The 19,443-nt window shown below is 36.5% G+C and overlaps 2 protein-coding genes across 11 annotated transcripts in view; one reads left to right on the plus strand and one right to left on the minus strand.

Annotated features, from left to right (window-relative positions):
- Positions 1-3,018, minus strand: part of LOC147650976 (uncharacterized) — a 233,620-nt gene extending 230,602 nt beyond the window's left edge. For 4 of the 6 annotated variants that reach the window (XM_086846067.1, XM_086846065.1, XM_086846064.1 and 1 more), the window contains exon 1: positions 2,810-3,018. In XM_086846067.1, coding sequence (XP_086702193.1) covers positions 2,810-2,857 — 48 coding nt within the window. In that variant the 5' untranslated portion in view covers positions 2,858-3,018. The remainder of the gene's footprint in view (positions 1-2,809) is intronic. The other 2 variants (XM_086846069.1, XM_086846066.1) reach the window with 1 other exon arrangement.
- Positions 2,832-19,443, plus strand: part of CFAP20DC (CFAP20 domain containing) — a 72,277-nt gene continuing 55,665 nt past the window's right edge. For 2 of the 5 annotated variants that reach the window (XM_023935216.2, XM_023935218.2), the window contains exons 1-6: positions 3,128-3,533; positions 4,213-4,428; positions 7,600-7,687; positions 9,896-9,985; positions 10,493-10,586; positions 12,470-12,542. In XM_023935216.2, the coding sequence (XP_023790984.2) occupies positions 7,667-7,687; positions 9,896-9,985; positions 10,493-10,586; positions 12,470-12,542 (278 nt within the window). In that variant the 5' untranslated portion in view covers positions 3,128-3,533; positions 4,213-4,428; positions 7,600-7,666. Of the gene's footprint in view, positions 3,052-3,127; positions 3,534-4,212; positions 4,429-7,599; positions 7,688-9,895; positions 9,986-10,492; positions 10,587-12,469; positions 12,543-19,443 lie in introns of those variants that run through there. The other 3 variants (XM_086846063.1, XM_086846062.1, XM_086846060.1) reach the window with 3 other exon arrangements.

The raw sequence follows: 19,443 nt of genomic DNA on the forward strand, positions 1-19,443 counted from the left end.
TCAATTTTAACATATTTACCCAAGAAGAGTCCTCTGCAAACTGCTGTTTTCTGAATCACAGGTGTTACTTCACCCTTCTAAAAGCAAAGCCTTAAGATGATGGAAAGATTATATACATGTCTCACAGAATTTATTATCTTCTAGAAGATCAAACAGACAGTCATGCTAATCAATGAATTTCACTTTTTAATTTATTTGAACAGTATTTCTATCAAAAGACTAAGGTACAAATAAAAATGAGAAAAAATTCAGAGCTCATGTACATGACTGAAGAAGAAGTAATCATTCTTCTAGGAATTGTTCTGAAATCCACAAATAGTAGTGAATACAATGGTGACTATGCAGTTAAATTATGCTGCATGATGTAATCTTGGCAAATATACTCCTAGGAAGGTCACTGGCTGAGCAGGAATGTTCAGAGGAAATGCAGAGTGGCCTGGCACAGGGGCAAGTACGCCTCGGCTCTGTGGCAACTGTTACCAAGCAAAGGCTAAGCAGGCAGCAGCTCAGATCATGTCTCCCTTCCTTGCACATTGAGAATGGCAAGAAGAAGCTACAAAAAAAAATCATAGGATGTCTGGGGGTCATATTTTTTAGCTTAACTAGCATTTATAATATATATAGATCTCAAGACAAAACATAGCATTTTACAAAATAAAGTATGAACTAGAAAGACAAGAGATGTCCAGACTACATGAACTGACAGTCTCAAAAAGCACAAACCAAACCAATATTCAGAATACTGTACAGAAGAGACTGGCAAATGGTCATTAGAGCTGAAATGAGCTTTACACAGAGGGATGGGAGACTGCTCCAAGTGTGAGCAATGATATGTAATAAGGCTAAGTCAGGCAAGGATGAAGGAAATTACAGAACTATTCCTATGGATATAAACCCAAGCTATGTCAGTGGGGGTCCTTTAAAAATGGTTGGGTTTAATATCACACATCAGATATCTAGTGCACATTGAATACTCTCCTAAATCAAATCAATTCGTTTCCCAGCATGATGCTCCTAATTTCTCAGTATTTTAATTCAAGACCTAACCACACCTTATGCTTAGGTTATTTATGAGAAGAAAGGATGTTCATGTGTTCCATTTTCCTAGTCTAAGACACAATAGAAATCTCTTCACTGAAATATGTTCTAACAAGTAAGGGATGAAGATAACTGTATATGAATTCTCACCGTTTTTCCCAAATTATTACCCAAGTACTTGCTGAACACTCTGCCTTTCCAGGGCTTTAGTAGATGTACACTGCTCAGAGGCTTTAAATATTTAGCCAAAAAAAACTGCATAACCCAGCAGCTCAGGCACCAACTGCAGCCAAACTACAGGTGCAATCTCAAAGAATTCATCATAACAAACACCCTGATTGTCTCATTACTGGTTTCACAGTACTTCCCACATCTTCATAATTCCAAAACATGGAAGTATGTCGCAAGCATGTATACATATTGCAGACTATTAAAGTATGATGTGCTCAGGCTATGGATGGACCAAATTTAATGGCACAAGATTCCTTGCCAGTCTTACATTACCTGCAATTTTTGGGTCATAAGATATAAAATTTCTTCTGTAAAACTGGAAAGAAACAGGGAAAAAAAGAATTCCCTCACAGTATGTCAAAAACCTGTTTCCAGCAGGAAGGGGTACTTGGGCAACCCGGTTTTTCCCCCAGCAGGCAGGTAGCTCCTTATACCTTACACTCACAAATGACTCCTTCAAACACCATTTCAACTTCAGCTTCTTCAGCCTGAATCTCAGTTTTTAACCGGAATTTCTAAACTACTCAGGCCTTAACATAACTCCTGTCAGAAGGGGTGCAGGGTTCTTAGATACAGTATTTTATGTAATTTCAAAATGACTTTGAGTTAAAGCATATGTAATGAACTATGTCATATGTTGGCTACAAAATTCCACAAAAGTTTTTTAACCTTTTTCCTATCATTGTCTGTCTTCTGTTCTTGTTCTATTAACTCTTTTTATTTAATAACCTGTAGCTCTGCTTTAGTATTATTGTTTTCCTTACCTCCAATACCTAAGAACTCTAATCAGTGTAATCCAGTATATGATAAAACAACACTGCATTTCTTTGAAAATCCTAAAGTAATATGAGAAAGCTAAATACATTTTAAAACTGATTTAACTCATTTCCTTCCTTGGGAAAATCAGGATGGTACCTCCAGGAGGAAAAGCAAGGAAGGCGAGCAGAGCGATGGAGGGCTGAGCACAGCAGGTCCCATTCATTGGGAGCTCAGCCCTTCCAGCTCATGTATTTCATTATGCCATGATGGGTTACAAGGTTATTAATAATTGCTCTTCATGGAAACATTAAGACACACTTTGAGGAAGAAAATGGTATTCCAGTACTTTTCTGTGAAAAGGCTAAAAAGCTTCATGAAGAAATGCTGTGATCAAAAAAGCAGTCACTTCAAGGGAAGATCTGCTTTGACTAATATTTCATTATAAAACCCCGGATCAAATTGGTGCCCCATAACCTTGTTCCCAGAGGTTTTTGAAGCCATCGGGAGGTGTTTGTACTTTCCAGTTATGTTAAAGTAATGGGGCCGTCCTTCTCGCTTCCTTCTCATAGGGAAAAATGCCGGATCTCCAAGGGCAGTGTAGTTCCTTAAAAACCAAGAACTGTGATGTGGCTGCTGTAGCTCACCCTTCATCCCTCTCACCAAAAAAAAAAACCAAAACACCAAAACCAAAACAACAACAACACATTTTAGAGAATGTACAGAATGTAACCTTAAAGGGGAAAGTGCAGATATATTTCATGAGTTGACCGAGTTGATGTACCAACATTTGCACTTGCACCCGCACGGGCACTGGGTGACACGGCGCCATTTCACACACGCTTGAGGCGCCTGTGAGGGGACAGCAGAGGCTCTGCCATTTGTGAATGACTTGGTGCGGAGCCGGGGACCGCAGACCACCTCCGCCCAGCCCTCAGGGGCCGCCGCCGGCGACCCCGAGCTGGTACCGGGCCTCAGGGGCCGCCCCGCGCCGCCGTCTGCAACGGCCCCGCCGGCCACACACAGGTGAGACCCGGCGGGGATGGACCTCCCCGGGCCTGAGCCTGGCCCTGAGCCTGAGCCTGAGCCTGAGCCTGAGCCTGAGCCTGGCCCTGAGCCTGAACCTGGCCCTGAGCCTGAGCCTGAGCCTGAGCCTGAGCCTGAGCCTGACCCTGACCCTGACCCTGAGCCTGACCCTGAGCCTGACCCTGAGCCTGAGCCTGAGCCTGAGCCTGAGCCTGAGCCTGGCCCGGACGCTGACCCCGACCCTGACTCCGGCCCTGGCCCTGGCCCTGGCCCTGACCCCGGCCCCGGCCCCGACCCCCGTCCTGACCCCGGCCCCGGCCCCGACCCCTGTCCTGACCCCGGCCCCGGCTCCAGCGGAGGGCGGGGGGGCCGCGGCCGTGCCGCTGTAGCTGCGCAGGGAAGCGGGGCCGCAGGTGGTCGTGGGTCTTGTGTCAAAGCGTTTTGCAGTCCAATTTTTATAAAGCAAAAGCTTCTATTTTAAGGTATTTTTCCCCTTAATTCTGCGGGTTGTGCATAAAAGCTGCGCTGCTTTGCCCGTTGGAGCGCCTGTAGGCTTGCAATAGCTTATTAATGGTCTTTCTGCCCATTTATTATGCTAACTTGTATTTTGAGAAAATATATAGTGGTGTTACAAACTCAGCTTTAAATATTTAATATGTGGAATTCATTTGTCTGAGAGATACTAAAACCCTTCATCAGTGATGAACTGCTTTCCCTGGCGTGTCCCAGCCACCATAAATCAGCTCTGGCTTTGGGCCCATGATGCTGAGTTATATGTATGAACAGTCTTGGGTCTAAGCCTGTGTGCCCTGCCAAAAATAGTCTATTCGTGTCATTTTTCAATGCAAATTAGTAGTATGTGCAAATTCACTTTATTTTGCTTCACAGATATGACTTTGGAATAAAAAATCTTAAATAAACATAGCTTTTCCAACGCTGGGATATTGATCAGAAACTTGTATTCATATACTTATGTAAATAGTACCTTTCAAGAGAGGGGACTAACCATGACTATGAAAGGTTTTAGGTCTGTGTGAGTCTGTCCATCCCTGTCTCTCGTGGATTTAGACTGGTGCTTAGTACTAATTAGATTAAGAAGGCATGAAGGCCCATTTACATTTGCTGTTCCTGAAATACTCTTTTTGCTTGTTAATTTCAAAGGACCAATTGTTGGAATCTGGGACTACATAAACACCAAATATTATTGAAATATACGTAAGAAGCTGTCATAGAATGGAGATAGTTTTATGGAATCCTAAGTGGATTTTGTGAATGGAAGGAATAAGGGGCCTTTTGGATACTGCTACTTTATTGTTTGCATAAGAAGGATGGTGAAACTAATGATCAAAGTCACTGCACAAACCAAGACATCACAAGGTAAATTTGGATAGGAATTTATTCAAAAATATCTTTCATTGTTGCTTAACTTTATAAATTACATTCTTGATTATTTGCCATTGACTGGTACTTTATGCCTGTATTTCCAGTTGGACAGACATACTAAAGTATGTGGTTAAGGGCAAGAAAATACTAAGTTTGATCTGTGACTAAAAAATGAGAAAGCTACTAGTTTATGGCATTCTACAAAGATGTCATAAAATATCTGTTTATTTGATAACTATGCAAAAAAATGAGGACTTGAATTTCAAATTGCTGTTGATTCTTTTTTAATATAGTCCCTCTGGATTTTAAGCGCTCTTGATTTTTAGACTTTCTGGAGGGACTGGGAAGAGGAAAGGCAAAAAGAGGAAAAATATTGCAACTATCAATTTTCCAGACCATTCTCTCCTTTAAGAATAGCTTACTATAATTAAAAACAGTAGTACTTGATACATAATGAAAGTACTTTTTAACATTACCTCAGTAATTACATGACAAATATATAGTTCACTTAACGGTTTTAGTGGCGACCAATCTTAATAGCAAAGGTAATTTCTAGTCTTCACTTGTAGTAATGAAATTTGTTAAGTTATAATTAAGCAAAGATGTACTGCAGTGTCACTTGCAGTATTTTTCCTGCCTTAATGAAAAACATTCTGACATTTTGCTGATTTCACAGAGCTGTTGACAATGACAGCTACAGCTTTGTAGCTAAATGATGTGTCCAAACACAAATGCTTATAAACTTTGGGTCTAGTTTACCTTCCACTGAAATTAGGAAGAGCCACCTGGTCATGAATTTGGTACCTACGACAGTCATCAGTTTTCTGAGTCTGCATAAAATATGTTCTGAAAATTAGCAGATAAGCTACCTTGTCCATATGAATATCAGTTTAAAACACAACTGCATTGATAACGAATTTTAAGCCAGGATACTGGTAGTAGTCCTTGAAAGAGGTGAGTTATTTTTTCAGTCTCTGAACATAAAACCTTTTATACAGTAACTTTTAGATCAGAATTCCTTACGTTTCTTTAGTCCTAATATTTTTTCCTGAGATGTAACAGAGCTGCAAAATATGTGAGGGCTGTGCTAGGTGCATGATGCTTGGAAAGTCTGAAACTGATCTTCAGAGCAAGTTAGTGAAAGTGCTTTGACCCCAGGAAAAAAAAATTTATTCCTTTACATCTCCTTCACATAAAATTTATAATAAAGAAAAACTGGGAGATGGTGAAATCCTCAGTCCTCAAAGTGTGAGTTACAGGGATACACTCGTCATAAATGTGTCCTGCAGGTGGGCTGGGCTCCCTCATTCACTAGAGGTCCTTCACATTCTGCTCTGGCAAAGGGAGTCAGAACAGTAGGTCATTGATATTAGTGTCATGGTGCCACTACTTCTCACTAAGATATGTATCACACAATTTTGAAAAGTTCAAGCTTGTTTAAAGGCTGTAGATAATAACAAAGATAGGGCTGCAGACAGAAAACTGAACAGTGATTTCAGAAATAAGTGATCTTTATATTAAGTGAATATTTAGAGAGAAGTCTAATACACTTGCTTTAGAAGTGCATTCTTTAAAAGGTATTTCTAAAATGTCTAGTTCATAATTAAGTAGCTCAATATAGCTATTAATGAAGTAATTAAAAAAAAATACCAACAGGCGGAAAATCTGTGTAGAAAACAGTATAAAACATAGAATAATGCAACTGGTGTTTTAGAAGTGCAGTGAAAATATTAGTTAAATTTGATCAAAATACTAATTACAAGTTTTGATAGGCCTGTTAAAATGCTGTGTTTTTAAATTTCATTCTCCTTATAATCAAAAAATTGTGAATGAACTAATATTTCTGGCAACAGCATGGGATAAATTTACAATATCTAATTGTTCTTCCATTTTTATTTTATTTACAGACAACTTTAAGATTTAATTGTTGCTGATTAAAATAAATGTGGATAAATATCAATAGATTTCATCACCTTTTCATAAATGAATGATTATTTACTTTTTCAAATAGAATGTTGCCCTAATCCTTTTGTTGGATTCATTCTTCATGAATTCATGCATATTGTCACTGAATTTCTAGTTCATTTGTAGTCATAGATATTTTCTTAATTTTTTTTAAACTTTGTTGTTCTTTGCTTGTGACAGCTGAACTGTTCATTATGAGAAGCTGTATTTAGAATCACCTGGTCAACTTATTTCTGTTAAAAATCTGGTTGCAGTCTGAAAAATATCCAATAATTAAAAATACTTAATTCTTAAGTTGTTTTACCCAAACTGAACATGAACAGAACAAAGTATATCAAGTAAAATTGAGGCAGAATCTTGTGAGAAGATTCTTCTATAAGTTGAGGAGCACTTTCAGTTCTCAGTGAAGGCGCTTGTTGTCTCTTGTGGCGGATTTTCCCTGTCTCTGGAGAGTGACAGCTTCCTTTTATGTTCAGGGTGTCTTCACTTTCTGTTGATGCCAGGTGAGCCCCCAGACACTCAGTGAGATCAAAGAAGAATGTGGGAGGCTTCCAGTGTCAGTCCCTTCCCTTTCCACTGTTCCAATTCCATAACTGCAGACATCTCTTAATTGACAGTGACTTGAGCAGCCCTCAGATAACTGAAGTGCTTGGTTTGAGTCTTACAGTAATCATCCTCAAAGAATTCTGAATGTAAAAGAAGATAACTTGTCTCAGAAGTCTCTGCCAAATACCTCTAGACTGAGAGATTTCTGTTGCAGCTGTTCCATGTTTCTACTTTTCCATATTGAATGTTAAGCTTCTCTTTAATGGATTCTAATGTTTTCCAGTGGGCATTTGAGAACAAAGAACAATAAAAAAAATGTGGTAAAGATTATTTTTAAGCATTTTTAAGGAATGAGAAAGTCTTCGTTGATTAAAAATAAGGACTGACATAAAATTCCAATTTTTACTTGGAATATAAGAAAAGACCGCCCTGAATACTTGATGCACAAAGAGAATGTTTTCCAATACAGTATCAATATTAATATAATTTTGGTGTTAATTCTTTTGCAGTAGCACTCTGATGCAGTTGATATACATTTCTACTCAGAAAAGTACTTTGCAATAATACTCACATATTTTAAAATATGGGCTGAAGTGTCATTATAGGATTTTTTTCATGTCAAATCCTATATAAAGTTGTTTGTTTGTTTTCCAGCATAGCTTGCAAGTGTCTTTACTGATTGAGAAGCTAAAATTATTTTCTACCTTTGAAAGCTGGAAAAATGTTCAGAAACAACTATCAGGTAAAACAAAAATAATTCTAATTTTTACCCATTTTCATTTCATCTCTGAGAGAGCTAAATTAAAATAGATTATCCTGAGAGGCAAAAAAGTGCAGCTACAGGAGTGTTTTGGAGTGTTTCATAATTCAGTGTTTTTATAGAAGTGTTAGAAATACTGGGTAGCTGCTGATGATGTCAGGCCTAGAATGGGCACAATGTGAGTTTGCCAGTGGCTTTTGTTCTTTATCCTTATGGGCCAGGGAATGCACATCTGCTTCCATGCAGTCATGGAATGAATCCCAGCTCCTAATGTGCAGTCAGAAAAGGGGGTTGGCTTATTCCTTTGGTCCAGCACAAGCTTGTGACAACAGCAGTCACATTATTTGGAACTTCAATATCCCTTTTACTTCTTCCTGGCCTCTCTTTCCCACCACACTTTGCCTCCCTTTCTCTGCACCAGTCCCATCCTGAGAGAACAACCCACCCCAACTGCATTTTCCCCACTGGTCCCAGATGTGCACTGGTCCCAGATGTGCAACTTCTGTACTCAAAATTGATGCTGTTCCCTAGGCTGTCTCACGTTTTCATGGAATTTCTGATGCCAAGCTGCCACTGGCTTTGCAGGACTGTGCTCCCCAAAGATGCCACAAACTCCCCTCAAGTTGATTGTGGAGTTTGGCAGTTTCTTGCCGAACTTCACTGGGGCCCTCAGTGAGACCCAACCATCCTACACATCACCAAGTAACTTTTGTCAGCTTCTTGCATCACTGTTTGTTTGACATTTCCTCATGTCATGTCTGGTATTTTCCATGTCCTGTTCAGTTTGCCTCAAATCAGCCTCAAATCAGGGCCAGTTCCAGGGCTGTGCTATTAACAAAATGCATTTATAAAGAGGGAAGAAAAAGCCACTTGTTTAAGATTTGCTGCAAGCACACACAGCTTGGCAGTTAAAAATCTTTTTTTACTTTTTGAGAGCTTGATCCTGCAGTCCTTAAATAAATCAGGTAACCTGGAAATTTATAGTATACCATATCATCCACTGTAAGTTTAAAAAATATTTTGAGTGCAGTTTATGGAATGCCATTTTGGATTTCCTTAAAATTTGCTAAGTCCAGTCACTGGGATCAGGCATGTGGCTGGAGCTGCCAGGTGTGTGTGGGCAGAGGAAATTGCCTAATTCATATACAGTGCAGAGTTGATGTTCTCTGAAAAACTAATCTGAGGAGCATTTCTTTTGCTTGCCCCTCTTGCTCATTCTGACTTGCAGGCAATTGCTTGGGCAGCTGAGCATAAAGAGAATTGGGGAGTGCAGGCAACTAGAAATGAGAAGGGAATGGCAGAGTTGTAATGATTGATTAGGTCAACCATGCTGCTGAAAAATGCTTAGCAAACTGTAGGCTGAGTGCATCAGATGTCACAAAAAATGTGACATCAAATGGCAAAAATCTAGAAGCAAGTAATTCCCTAATCAGAGGTGAGAAAGCCAACGGCCCCAAGAGCCTGTGTTTAGATTCCCTGATGTCCAATAGGGCACATGCTCCATGTCAGGAGTTTTCACCTGACAGGGACATCCATAATAATCTTCTGTTGCTTCATGAAGGCTGTAGCCCATACCCTTTTCATGGTAATACTGACTAGAACAAATCTACTACCAGGCCCCTTAGGTTGGCCCAGGAAAGTTAGTAAATTTTTGTTTGGTAAAATCAGGCTGGAATTTGGTAACTAGTAGAAAAGTTACTGCAAAATATGTAGGCAGAGCCAGTCACATATGTTGACAAATGGTGCAAACTTCATTTCCATTAGAAATCAGACAAAACATCCAATCTGCAGCACCTTTTATTTTTTAGCAGTGTGTTTTAAAATTCACTTAATTTGGTAAAATGTAGAAATCAATCTTACCCAAATAGAAATTAGTCATCTCTTGCATAATTTTAGAATATTTGCAATAATTTTAGAGAATGACATTATAGATAAAATAATTTCAAACACTCCATGGTATTTCTTCAATTTTATCTTCTGATCCTCTAATAAAGCCAAGTATTGACTACATGAATTGATTGTTATAGTAGTCTGGAAGTTGTTATTGATATTCTGCTGTCTGACTGATCAGTAATGCTGACTGTAGTAGCAGCATGATACAGAGGGATTCTTAGGTTTTCATCTTGACTGTTGATAATTTAGTGCTGAGCATTTGACTGGATGATATATCCTTAAACCATTTTATTATAGGGGGGGCCGTTTGTTGAAATACTCAGTGCTCAAGGCAAGAACCCAGGAACAAAATGGAAGATTTTTGGCAACCCATCAGCTATATCGAAAGTAAGTTTTTGAAGAAATCTATAAAATTTAGAGTATATACCAGAAAAATGTGCTTAAAATTAGAAGGTAATGAGGGCTTTGACCTGACAGTGGAGTTGTCACTTGCAGTTCTGTCATTATGGCAGACTAAATGACTACTTAAATTACTTTTATATGCCTGCTTGCAGACTGAGTTTGTCACAGTGTAATTTTACAGTTTAAATATTTAGAAAGTAATTTTGGTACTCTAGTAACCAATGAATTGAGCTTTGCTCATTGAATCATGAGTCCTGTTTGTCAGCATTATTTGTTCATAAAACACACAAATAAAGAACTTGTGTGGATTATATATTTGCCATCCATATTTGTGTGGATTATATTTTTGCCTTCACATGTGAACCAGTCATACTTGCAGTGCCATCTGCATTTTCTGATTAAAAAAAAAAATAGCTTTGCACGTTAGTAGCACGGCTGGTTGTCAGGAGGAGAATTCTATCAGGATGCTTATTTTGTTGTTCCTTTTTGCAGGAATATGACAGAGAACTAAAAGGCTTTGTTTTTGTACTCGAAGGAAATAGTCTAATCAACAAAATGAAGCTACCAAGGGAAACCAAACAAACTTGTGAGTATCAAAGAATTAAATGTCTGTGATGATGTTCTGATTATTACATCAATCTTATATTGGAATGCAAAACTTACATTATTCTCCCTTAGTTCGGGCATAATTCAGCATAGGAAAAGTGTTTTTTCATTAACTTTTTAGTAGGTCAGTTACAAATAAGTAAAACTTGCAGAAATGCCAGGTTAGACTAAGTGCTGTAGGGAAGATCCAACATGTTCTGGTGCTGCCAAATTCACTGGTGTACCTGATCCTGCTATGGACCAATGTCTGATAAATAACCTCTGACTCCATTCAGCACTTACTAAAGTCAGTAATTCTACTGACATTAAAGAATATGAGCTAGGTTCCTGTCCCCTTTCTCATTTTACTTATTAAAGAATTTTTACTTTTGTATCAAATCAGCACATGTACAATAAATTTCCACTGTGTTTATGTAATCAGTGTTTAAGAGTAGTATGGAATGTTTTCCCAGCATATCTATTGCACCACAATAAACCAGAATCCAAGCAGTCTGCAATACAGCAATCATCATATGCCTTAAACTCCATGATGGGGGGGTGTACCTTATAAGGCTTGTAGGAGTGAATTGAGCTGGTTTAGAATTAACTGCTTGCTTTTGAAGAAAAATTGAGATGGTGATTTTAAACAAATTGAATGGGAATATTCTAGTATACTTCTCATGCAGGGTATACAGTAAGACATAAGTTTTTTCCAATAAACATACAAAAAAATAAACTTTAGTCTGATTTTCATAAAAGAAATTGGCTGTTATCTTCATTAAAATAAATATTAATGCAATGTGGTTTTTTGAGAAACAAAACTGATTTATTTTCAATGGTACAATAAATTACTATAGCACATAACAGTAAACAATTAAACGAAAAAATTGCTAACTGTTGCTAAACACTAAAATGAGGATTAAGAATTAATTGTGTGGGTAATTACTGCTAAAAATGGTTTGGTTTTAAATTTATTTTAGCTAGTGCTGCAATACTCCAGTCAGGTTTCCATCTGTTACCATTCTGTTTCCTTCTGGCTTGGTCTTTTCCCCTCTTGAGGTGTGTGTACCTCAAATATTTAATTAATCAAGTGTGCGTACGGTCTCCCAGTTGCACTGGAACTTTGTATACTCTTCCAAAATAAAAGAAGAATTTTCAATATATGAAATTTAATTTGAAGTTTTAAGGTGTCATTTGGCCCTCAAAAAAGAAAGTTCTGATTTTTCATTCTTTAGAAGAGGAGCCAATGTTGCTGCTCAGGCTTGTGAAGTCAGTAAAAAGCAGTGTGTACTGTCCCTGATGGAATATCTAAGAAAACAACATATGGTTCAATTCAGACAGCTTTGTATTGTTTTCCCTTGATAGGAAGCTACCTGAATTTTTTTGTTTGTTCCCTCAATCAAACTGCTTTGCTATTATTCTAAAAATCAGAAGCCTCCACTGAGCAGTGTTGTCATGATCTGATTTGTATTCTTACCCCAGAGTTTTTTGAAGTTAGTTAGCAAGGTGTACTTTGTCACCAACATGAGTGCAAGTTTAACATGATTATAATATATTCTTGATAGGAAAATATTACTTCATTTTATAGTTCTTATGGGATATTGTTGTCTTCATGCTCTTGGAGCACAAAAATTGTAAGCTTAAAAAAAGGTTCCTTTTGCTTTCATGAGAATTCCACCGAAGCCACAGATGGGACTTTAAAAACAATACTTTTATTGCAGTTTAAATTGGATTTCTTCAGGTTTTTCTCATGTTCATATGTTGTATGAACCTTGGGAAATAGTGTTGTAGGAGCATAGCATATGGTAAAAACTTGAAATGCTGGATAGTGAAACATGCATCTGCATGCACACAGCACTTTTTTTTTTTTTTCCCTGTTTCTAGTGGGACTGGTGCAGCAATTTCTGACACTTCAGATTTTTGTGCCATTGGGAAAAGACTTCTCCACTGAGTTACTGTAAGATGCATAAAATTTTCTTGAATACTTAAAGTGAATTCTTGATTGCAGTCATTAATTGTGGTGGCATATTTTGCATTAAAGCATGGTGACTTGTCAAGGCAATAAAAAGTAATTAAGCTAATGAGATCATTATTTCTTAGATGTTTTAAATGCTGACATTCCTTTGAAGACAGAACAAACTCAAAAAAATCCTGAATGAAGATGATGAAAAATCTGAATAAATGGGACACAAATTTATCAAACATATGAAAATACTGGCACATGAGGACCGCCTGAAAATTCGTAAGAGATTTATTCATAAGTCATAAGAGAGGACCCTGTGGTCCAGAGCAAAAAGAAATACATATAATAATTAGGGGAGAAAAACACAACCAAACAAATGCTAAAAAGCTAGAAAAACAAATGGGTGCTCGATTGGTATAATTATTTCCACACTGTGAAGAAAGATACAGCAGAGACAGATTTTTTTTATTAGTTATGAAATGATTTAATAGAGTTTTAAACTTGGGTAGTTGACAGGCTTTGGACAACATTTCTCCCCTAGTGACACCATCTGTTTATATATAAACAGCACAACTTTGTAGCCCATAAAATATCTGAAAGTGGATTGACAAAAGAAATTTTAGGCCGTTAGAAGCCCTGCAAGAAAAGATGGGTTGAATGATATCAGTTAAATTAGCAATGAAATCATGTAAATTGAAAGAAGGATTTTATTTTTGACTTTCTGTAGGTTTGCATTAAAAGGGGCAAAGGGACAAAAAAAAAACGCAGGGTATGTCATGCAGCACACAGAGACCAAACAGCAAGTACCATAGCAAAACCAAGATTTGCTTCTCATGGACATTCTGTAGGCAGGAGCAAGATTTAATGATTTAATGACAGGTGCAGGAATTCAGATTTTTCTGTAGTGTCATGGTCAGTTTGATTATTTTGGGTATTTGCCACTTTCTTAACAAGAACCTCTTTTCTACTTCTACTAATTTTATTTTTCTCATTGCTTGCTTTTTTTTTTTTTTGATAAAAACATTTTCTATCACCTCTCCCACACTTATTTGCCTTTTCTCTTTACAGCTTATATTAGGCTTTACATCTTCTTCATCTTTTCTTTTTACTTCCTGTTCCCATCTTTACTATGTCCCTCTTGTAAAAGCAGATATATGCCTTTATAATATTCCTAGGTAGTTGTATAGATTTAAATACATGTATTTTGTATTTGCTATATATGTATTTTATGTAATATATACTATATTTCTTTATAATGCATATAATACAAACTATATTAACTATAGATTTTCTCTGTAACTCAAATTACTTTGAATGAATGTGTTTATCTCTTAAAAGTACAATATCAATTGTTCCCCACTTAGTGCAACAGCATGAAAAAGTTAATAAAACTACTTTTAAAATAGTTTTAGTACTGAGTTTTGTATTTGAAATCAACTATACTTACTTGTACCCATAAAGCTTTTCAAGGCTTGCACAATAGACAATGCATTATTTTATCCTAGCAGATTTAAGATAATCCAGTAAATAATAAAGACAAGTCCTTCTTGCTTCATGTGACTGCTCTTCAGTTCCCATCTTTTCAGATGTTTTGAAAGAAATCTCTTGTTTGTTTGCAGACAGAATGTTGATGGTGTTGCTTCTTCCTGAAGTTTAATGTTCAAAGATGGTTTCTTACACAAACTGACTACTTAGTGCTGAATCTTTGAGCAGCTTCAAGTGAAAATTGATAGCATGCCAAGCTATGAAATTTACTTTATGTAAAAATCACTGACAAGTTTTGTAATAGCTGTGCATGAAGCTTTCTGTTACATTTCTCGCTCTCCCATTCTGCAGAGATAGAAACAGGAATTTAGTTGGAGCCTCATCTTCTTTTGCATTCTGTTCAGTGATTGATTTGGTCAGCAAACAAGAATTTCTTCAAGACCATCCATCACTCCTGGCATCAGCTGAGCTAAACTTCCTAACTTGCTGCTGTCAACCAGTCATGCAAGATTCCTGCCATAAATACTGAAATGTGCAAAATACTCTCTATATTAGCTGGTTTATCTTTTCTTCAGAGGAAATCTGTATAGAATTTTAGATACTTTTTTATGTGGCATGATTAAATAAATACCACCACATTAACAGTCAATGTATTGATCTGCATAAAAATGTGTAAAATAGATTATGGATGAAAAATTTGATGAAGCATAATAAAATCACAACTAAGGTAGAGAGCATGTAATTTATGCAGCTTCTTTGAAGCAAATAATAGCAAAGCTATTAGTAATGCTGAATATAGCTGTCTGCTGCAAATGCAGTAGCCAGTTGTTAAATCTTCAGAGTTATGGATTTTGCTACTTTGCTGGAAAAGCAATGGTAACTCAATGTTTGAAAAAATATTCGCATGTGAGAGAAAACAGCATCTGGCCTGTGTTGTCATTTTTGCTTTAGTTCCCAATACATGGACATGTGGGTGTTAATACTTCTGTCTGGCATTTTGACAAGCACTCAAACATTTATTCTTACTGTAATGCCAGTCATGGTCATACTTTGTTTCAGATAAGGTTTTTCTCAGTGTTGGGTATTTCATGAAATTAGCACATCTTGTAATGAAAAGTTTTACAGCAAATGAGTAGAGCAATTGATGTGAGGAAACAGACCTTGAAATTGTACCATAGCATCAAAAATAAAATAAAAAAAAAAACCAACAAAAAACCACCACCCACAAAAAACAAAAATAGTAGGCTGATCTGGTATAAGAGCAAGGATGAGATACTCAGTTCCTGGTTATGTACTGAAATATTTTGTGGTCTTGTATGATTTCCTGTGTATTGTTCAAACTTTTTTTCTCAGTTCAGGCATGGTACTTACTCATCTGTTGCTGCAGCTCCAAAGTCATGCTGCCTCTCTCAGTGATGGCTAATTCATGCTGCTTCAAGCTTCTTTAAATCTTTGCATGGTTAACATCTGTAAATCACATGTGGCACAGTTTATAGCTCTGACATGAAAAGCTGCAGAGCAAACCTGTCCATTGTCAGTGAAAACTGCTGCTGCCCCAAGTCCAGACTTGCTGCTCAGTATTAGTGTGCCATGGGGCTCTGCTGTGTTGTCACTTCCTAGAATCACACAGCACCTTATGGATCATATTTCCAGCCAGAATGAGCTGAGGATCACAAGATGATTGCTTGTTCACTCTAAAGATACCTATGTCTCTTAATTTCTTGATTCTTCCTGCCTCAACCTTTCAATCTTTGCTTAGCTGGGAAAGCACTTACCAACCAGTTTGCTCAGTTCCTATCCCACTGTTTATAGTCAAATTATCTTTGCTTGCCACTAGCCTTCACCAGCTCCAGAAGGCATCAGCTCTTGTTATATTCTGAATTAATGCAAACTCTGTGAGTGTTTCAAACTCTGGAACATACCTGATAAGTTTTCTGTTGAAGCAATTATGTATGAAGGAATCTGTAGGGGAAAAGGGGTTAAAATTTCTTTATTCCTGAAGTAGTTGTGCTTGCTGATAAGAAATATTATTACAAGGCCTGTGAAGAGTACAGTAGAATGTATATATTTTGGTACTATATTTCCCGTTTTCAAGCAGTTGTTTCTATAAATACAAGCTTATTACTTTGGGATTTTTAATAACCACAACATAGTAGGTTTTACAGGCATAGCTAATTTATTCACAGATACCATAACAGTTGAATTTATGTGAATCAGATGCTATCTAATAATCAGTCATCATTTTAGCTTTGCTGACAGAGGTATCATAAATTATTCATGTTAACCTAAACACCCAGCATGTTTTCAGATACAGAACAATATGAATCTTGGTTAGTCTTGCAAAACTTAGGCCAACCTCTTAAAATTCAAAGCAGGATATAGATGCTAATTCTGTCATGTACATCTGAAATTGCTGTAAGATTCTAGATAGAGACTGAAGGCAAACTTTATTGAATAGATTTATCTGAGAGATTATTTGAAATTCTGGTATTTAGCAGCATGAGACATGTTCCTTGATTTTTTTGTGAAGTAAGAGAAACATTCTTCGAAGTATTCAGGTACGTTAAATTACAATTTCATAATTTACAAAGCAGTTTTTAACTCATATATTTGAAAGTAAAAAAATTTTAATAACTCTCCTAGTCATGGCATCTTCTAGAACTTTAGATGGAAACAAAGTACTAATTATTTCTATTTTGGTTGGTTGATCAATGTAAGTAACATGAGGTAAACTGCATCCTGTTTGCATTTGGTTGGTAGGGTTTGTTAATCAGGATTTTCATACACCAGATAAAGTAAATTCTCTTAGCAAGACAGTTAATTTTGTCTTTTTAAAGGCAAGACTTCATAGTAATTCTTAGTAATTAGAATAAATGGTTTAAATGTGAGAAATATGGCTATACTTAAGAGAACTATTACATTAGCAGATGCAAACATCTTTTCCTTTGTCTCAAAAGGATGAAAGGATGGGTCGTCTCTTTAGAACAGAAAATTCATGGAAAGAATAACAAAGCAGAAAAAATAACAGTCAATGAACTAAAAAGCCAATATAACTTGCAGCGGACATAAATAACTGCATTTTAGAGGTACTTTGGATTCTGAAATAGAAGTCAGCACTAAACTGTCTATGTATTAATTCTCATTAGAGTACTTTGTACTGAAAAATTAAAAGCTATTTTCTAAAATTACAGTTTTCTAAATGATTTGGCAAAGTTAGCAATGCTGCAGAGGAACATAGCATAAAATGGCATTTACTAAATACTTGAAAATCAGAGAAAGATGAGCTTATTTCAAAATCAAGGATATTAAAATATTGATAGAAGTTTCTAAAATATACGTTATGAATATTAGTGAGCACTTCCAGAACAATTTGTGAAACGTGGAGTTGTAAGAGTAATTAAGCTTTCACACTAAGTTATTCTTGGTCAGCAAAAATACAAGGTCATTTCTCTATTTGGAGAATCAATGGCAAATATGTCAGTATCCTGTAGGGAGAGGTTAGGAGTCACCATTTCTTCATATCTGCCCATCTTTTGAAAGATTTCCATCCCAACCTCCAGATTTGATGATTCATGTTTGATTCCTGCCACTTGTGTTACTCCCTCTTTGTGGATACTGCTTAAGGGCATTTTGTGGGATTTTTTTCTTTAATGCTCTCCAGAAAAAAAAAAAAAAACTATCAACAGGAAATTCCAGTACACAATACAACTTGTTCTCTGGGTCTGGGTGACATATCTGTTTTCCAGATCTCTTATTTTGCAGAGATTTGATTGATTTTCAACATCACTACATCTGTTCTTATGAGGAAAGGATACACTGCTCTGTCTGGATTGCAGATCATCAGGCAGCCACTTCAGTAACGTAGCATCTCCTACAAGACAAATTTACTAATAGCACATAAAAGTGAAGTACAGGGTGCTCCTGAATAAGGAAATCTTGAGAATCTGAAAGCATAGCAAATCAGCTGACAATTGCTATTCTTTTGTTTTCTGTCTTTAAAATGGAGGTGATGATGAGGATGATGATGATGATAATGATGCTACTATCCAATGTTTAGTAAGCAGTGCCTTTTATGGAGAAAGTGGCACTAGGGTTGTTAAGTACTAATATACTAATGTACTAATAGTGAAGCATTAGCAGAGAATTCTCACTGGACTTTGACCAGGATACAAAGACATTTCTGTTACTGTTAAGTTGCATGGGAGTTGCTCTTAGCATAGCAATATCAATGAAATACCTGCCTTCTTGTCTGGCAAACTACCAGGTTACATCATTTATAAAAACACTTTCATTTGAAGACCAAGTGATCCTGACAAATGAAGCATCCCTTCAACTGTTCAGTATTGTTTTTTCTAAGTTCATTTTTAGCCTTGAATTGAACATTAAGAAATGGTTATAAATTATTATCCATACAGAAGCAAAGTGAATAGGCAATCTGAGCAGATGAATCTATCTGTGCTCTTGGGTAGTTGCTACCATTCACTTGCAATCTCACTATAGTTACCATTGTGAGGAAAATAGTCAGTCAAATTTGAAGATGTAAAATAAAATTGAAAATTGAATTGGAAGGTAATTTTACTTTCAAATGGTTTGCAAATGTAGATGTTAAGTGTGCAATGAATGCAGTTAATGACCATTGCTGGAAGAGTTATGCACCTGCTGATCATAGGAATATTATTATAAATGAGGTTGATTTTCTTGTTGACTACCTCATTTTTCTGAACATGGTCTCATTACTTTTCTATCATGTTTGACCCTTAGATATAAATACTAAAGCACAGACATAATAAAAATATATGAACTTCCATATAGATTTTTTTAATTCATCTTTGAAAATCAAGATGTGTGCTGCTGATGTTTCTTGCTATTGTAGGTTGAACATAAGTTCTGCTTTTGGATAGCAGGAAAAAAAATTTGAGTTTCACCACAAGTACTCTGGAGTCACTTTGCAACTGAGGGATCTGATTTTCTAGCTTCCATTGTTTGATTTATTTCAGAAAAGAGTTTCTCCAGACCAATTTTTATTTTCATTTTCCGATAAGCAATGTAATTCAAGAGTCTGAAAGTTACACTACCTCTTAAATAATTATCTTCCTTTTTCTGGGAAATAAATTATTTTATATAATTTTAAGGCCATCTTTTTTTCTTAATCGGCCTTTTTGAATTTTTCACCTACTTTTGCCTGAGGAATGTAAGTATTTTTATTGTTTTAACTGTATTTACAGAAAAAAATTACACTTCTTTAGAAGTGATTATATCTATGCATCTCAGGTTTGCCCCTTCCTTATGGCACATCTATCATCATAAAAAGTCTTATTTTAGACTTACATTACAGAGTCTGATATAAATGTATGTCTTTTGATGTGTTCAGTGTTACATTTTGGAATGTAACTGAGCTGTGTACATTTAC

Source organism: Cyanistes caeruleus, chromosome 11 (genome assembly GCF_971803275.1).
Source record: "Cyanistes caeruleus chromosome 11, bCyaCae1.hap1.1, whole genome shotgun sequence".
Taxonomy (NCBI): domain Eukaryota; kingdom Metazoa; phylum Chordata; class Aves; order Passeriformes; family Paridae; genus Cyanistes; species Cyanistes caeruleus.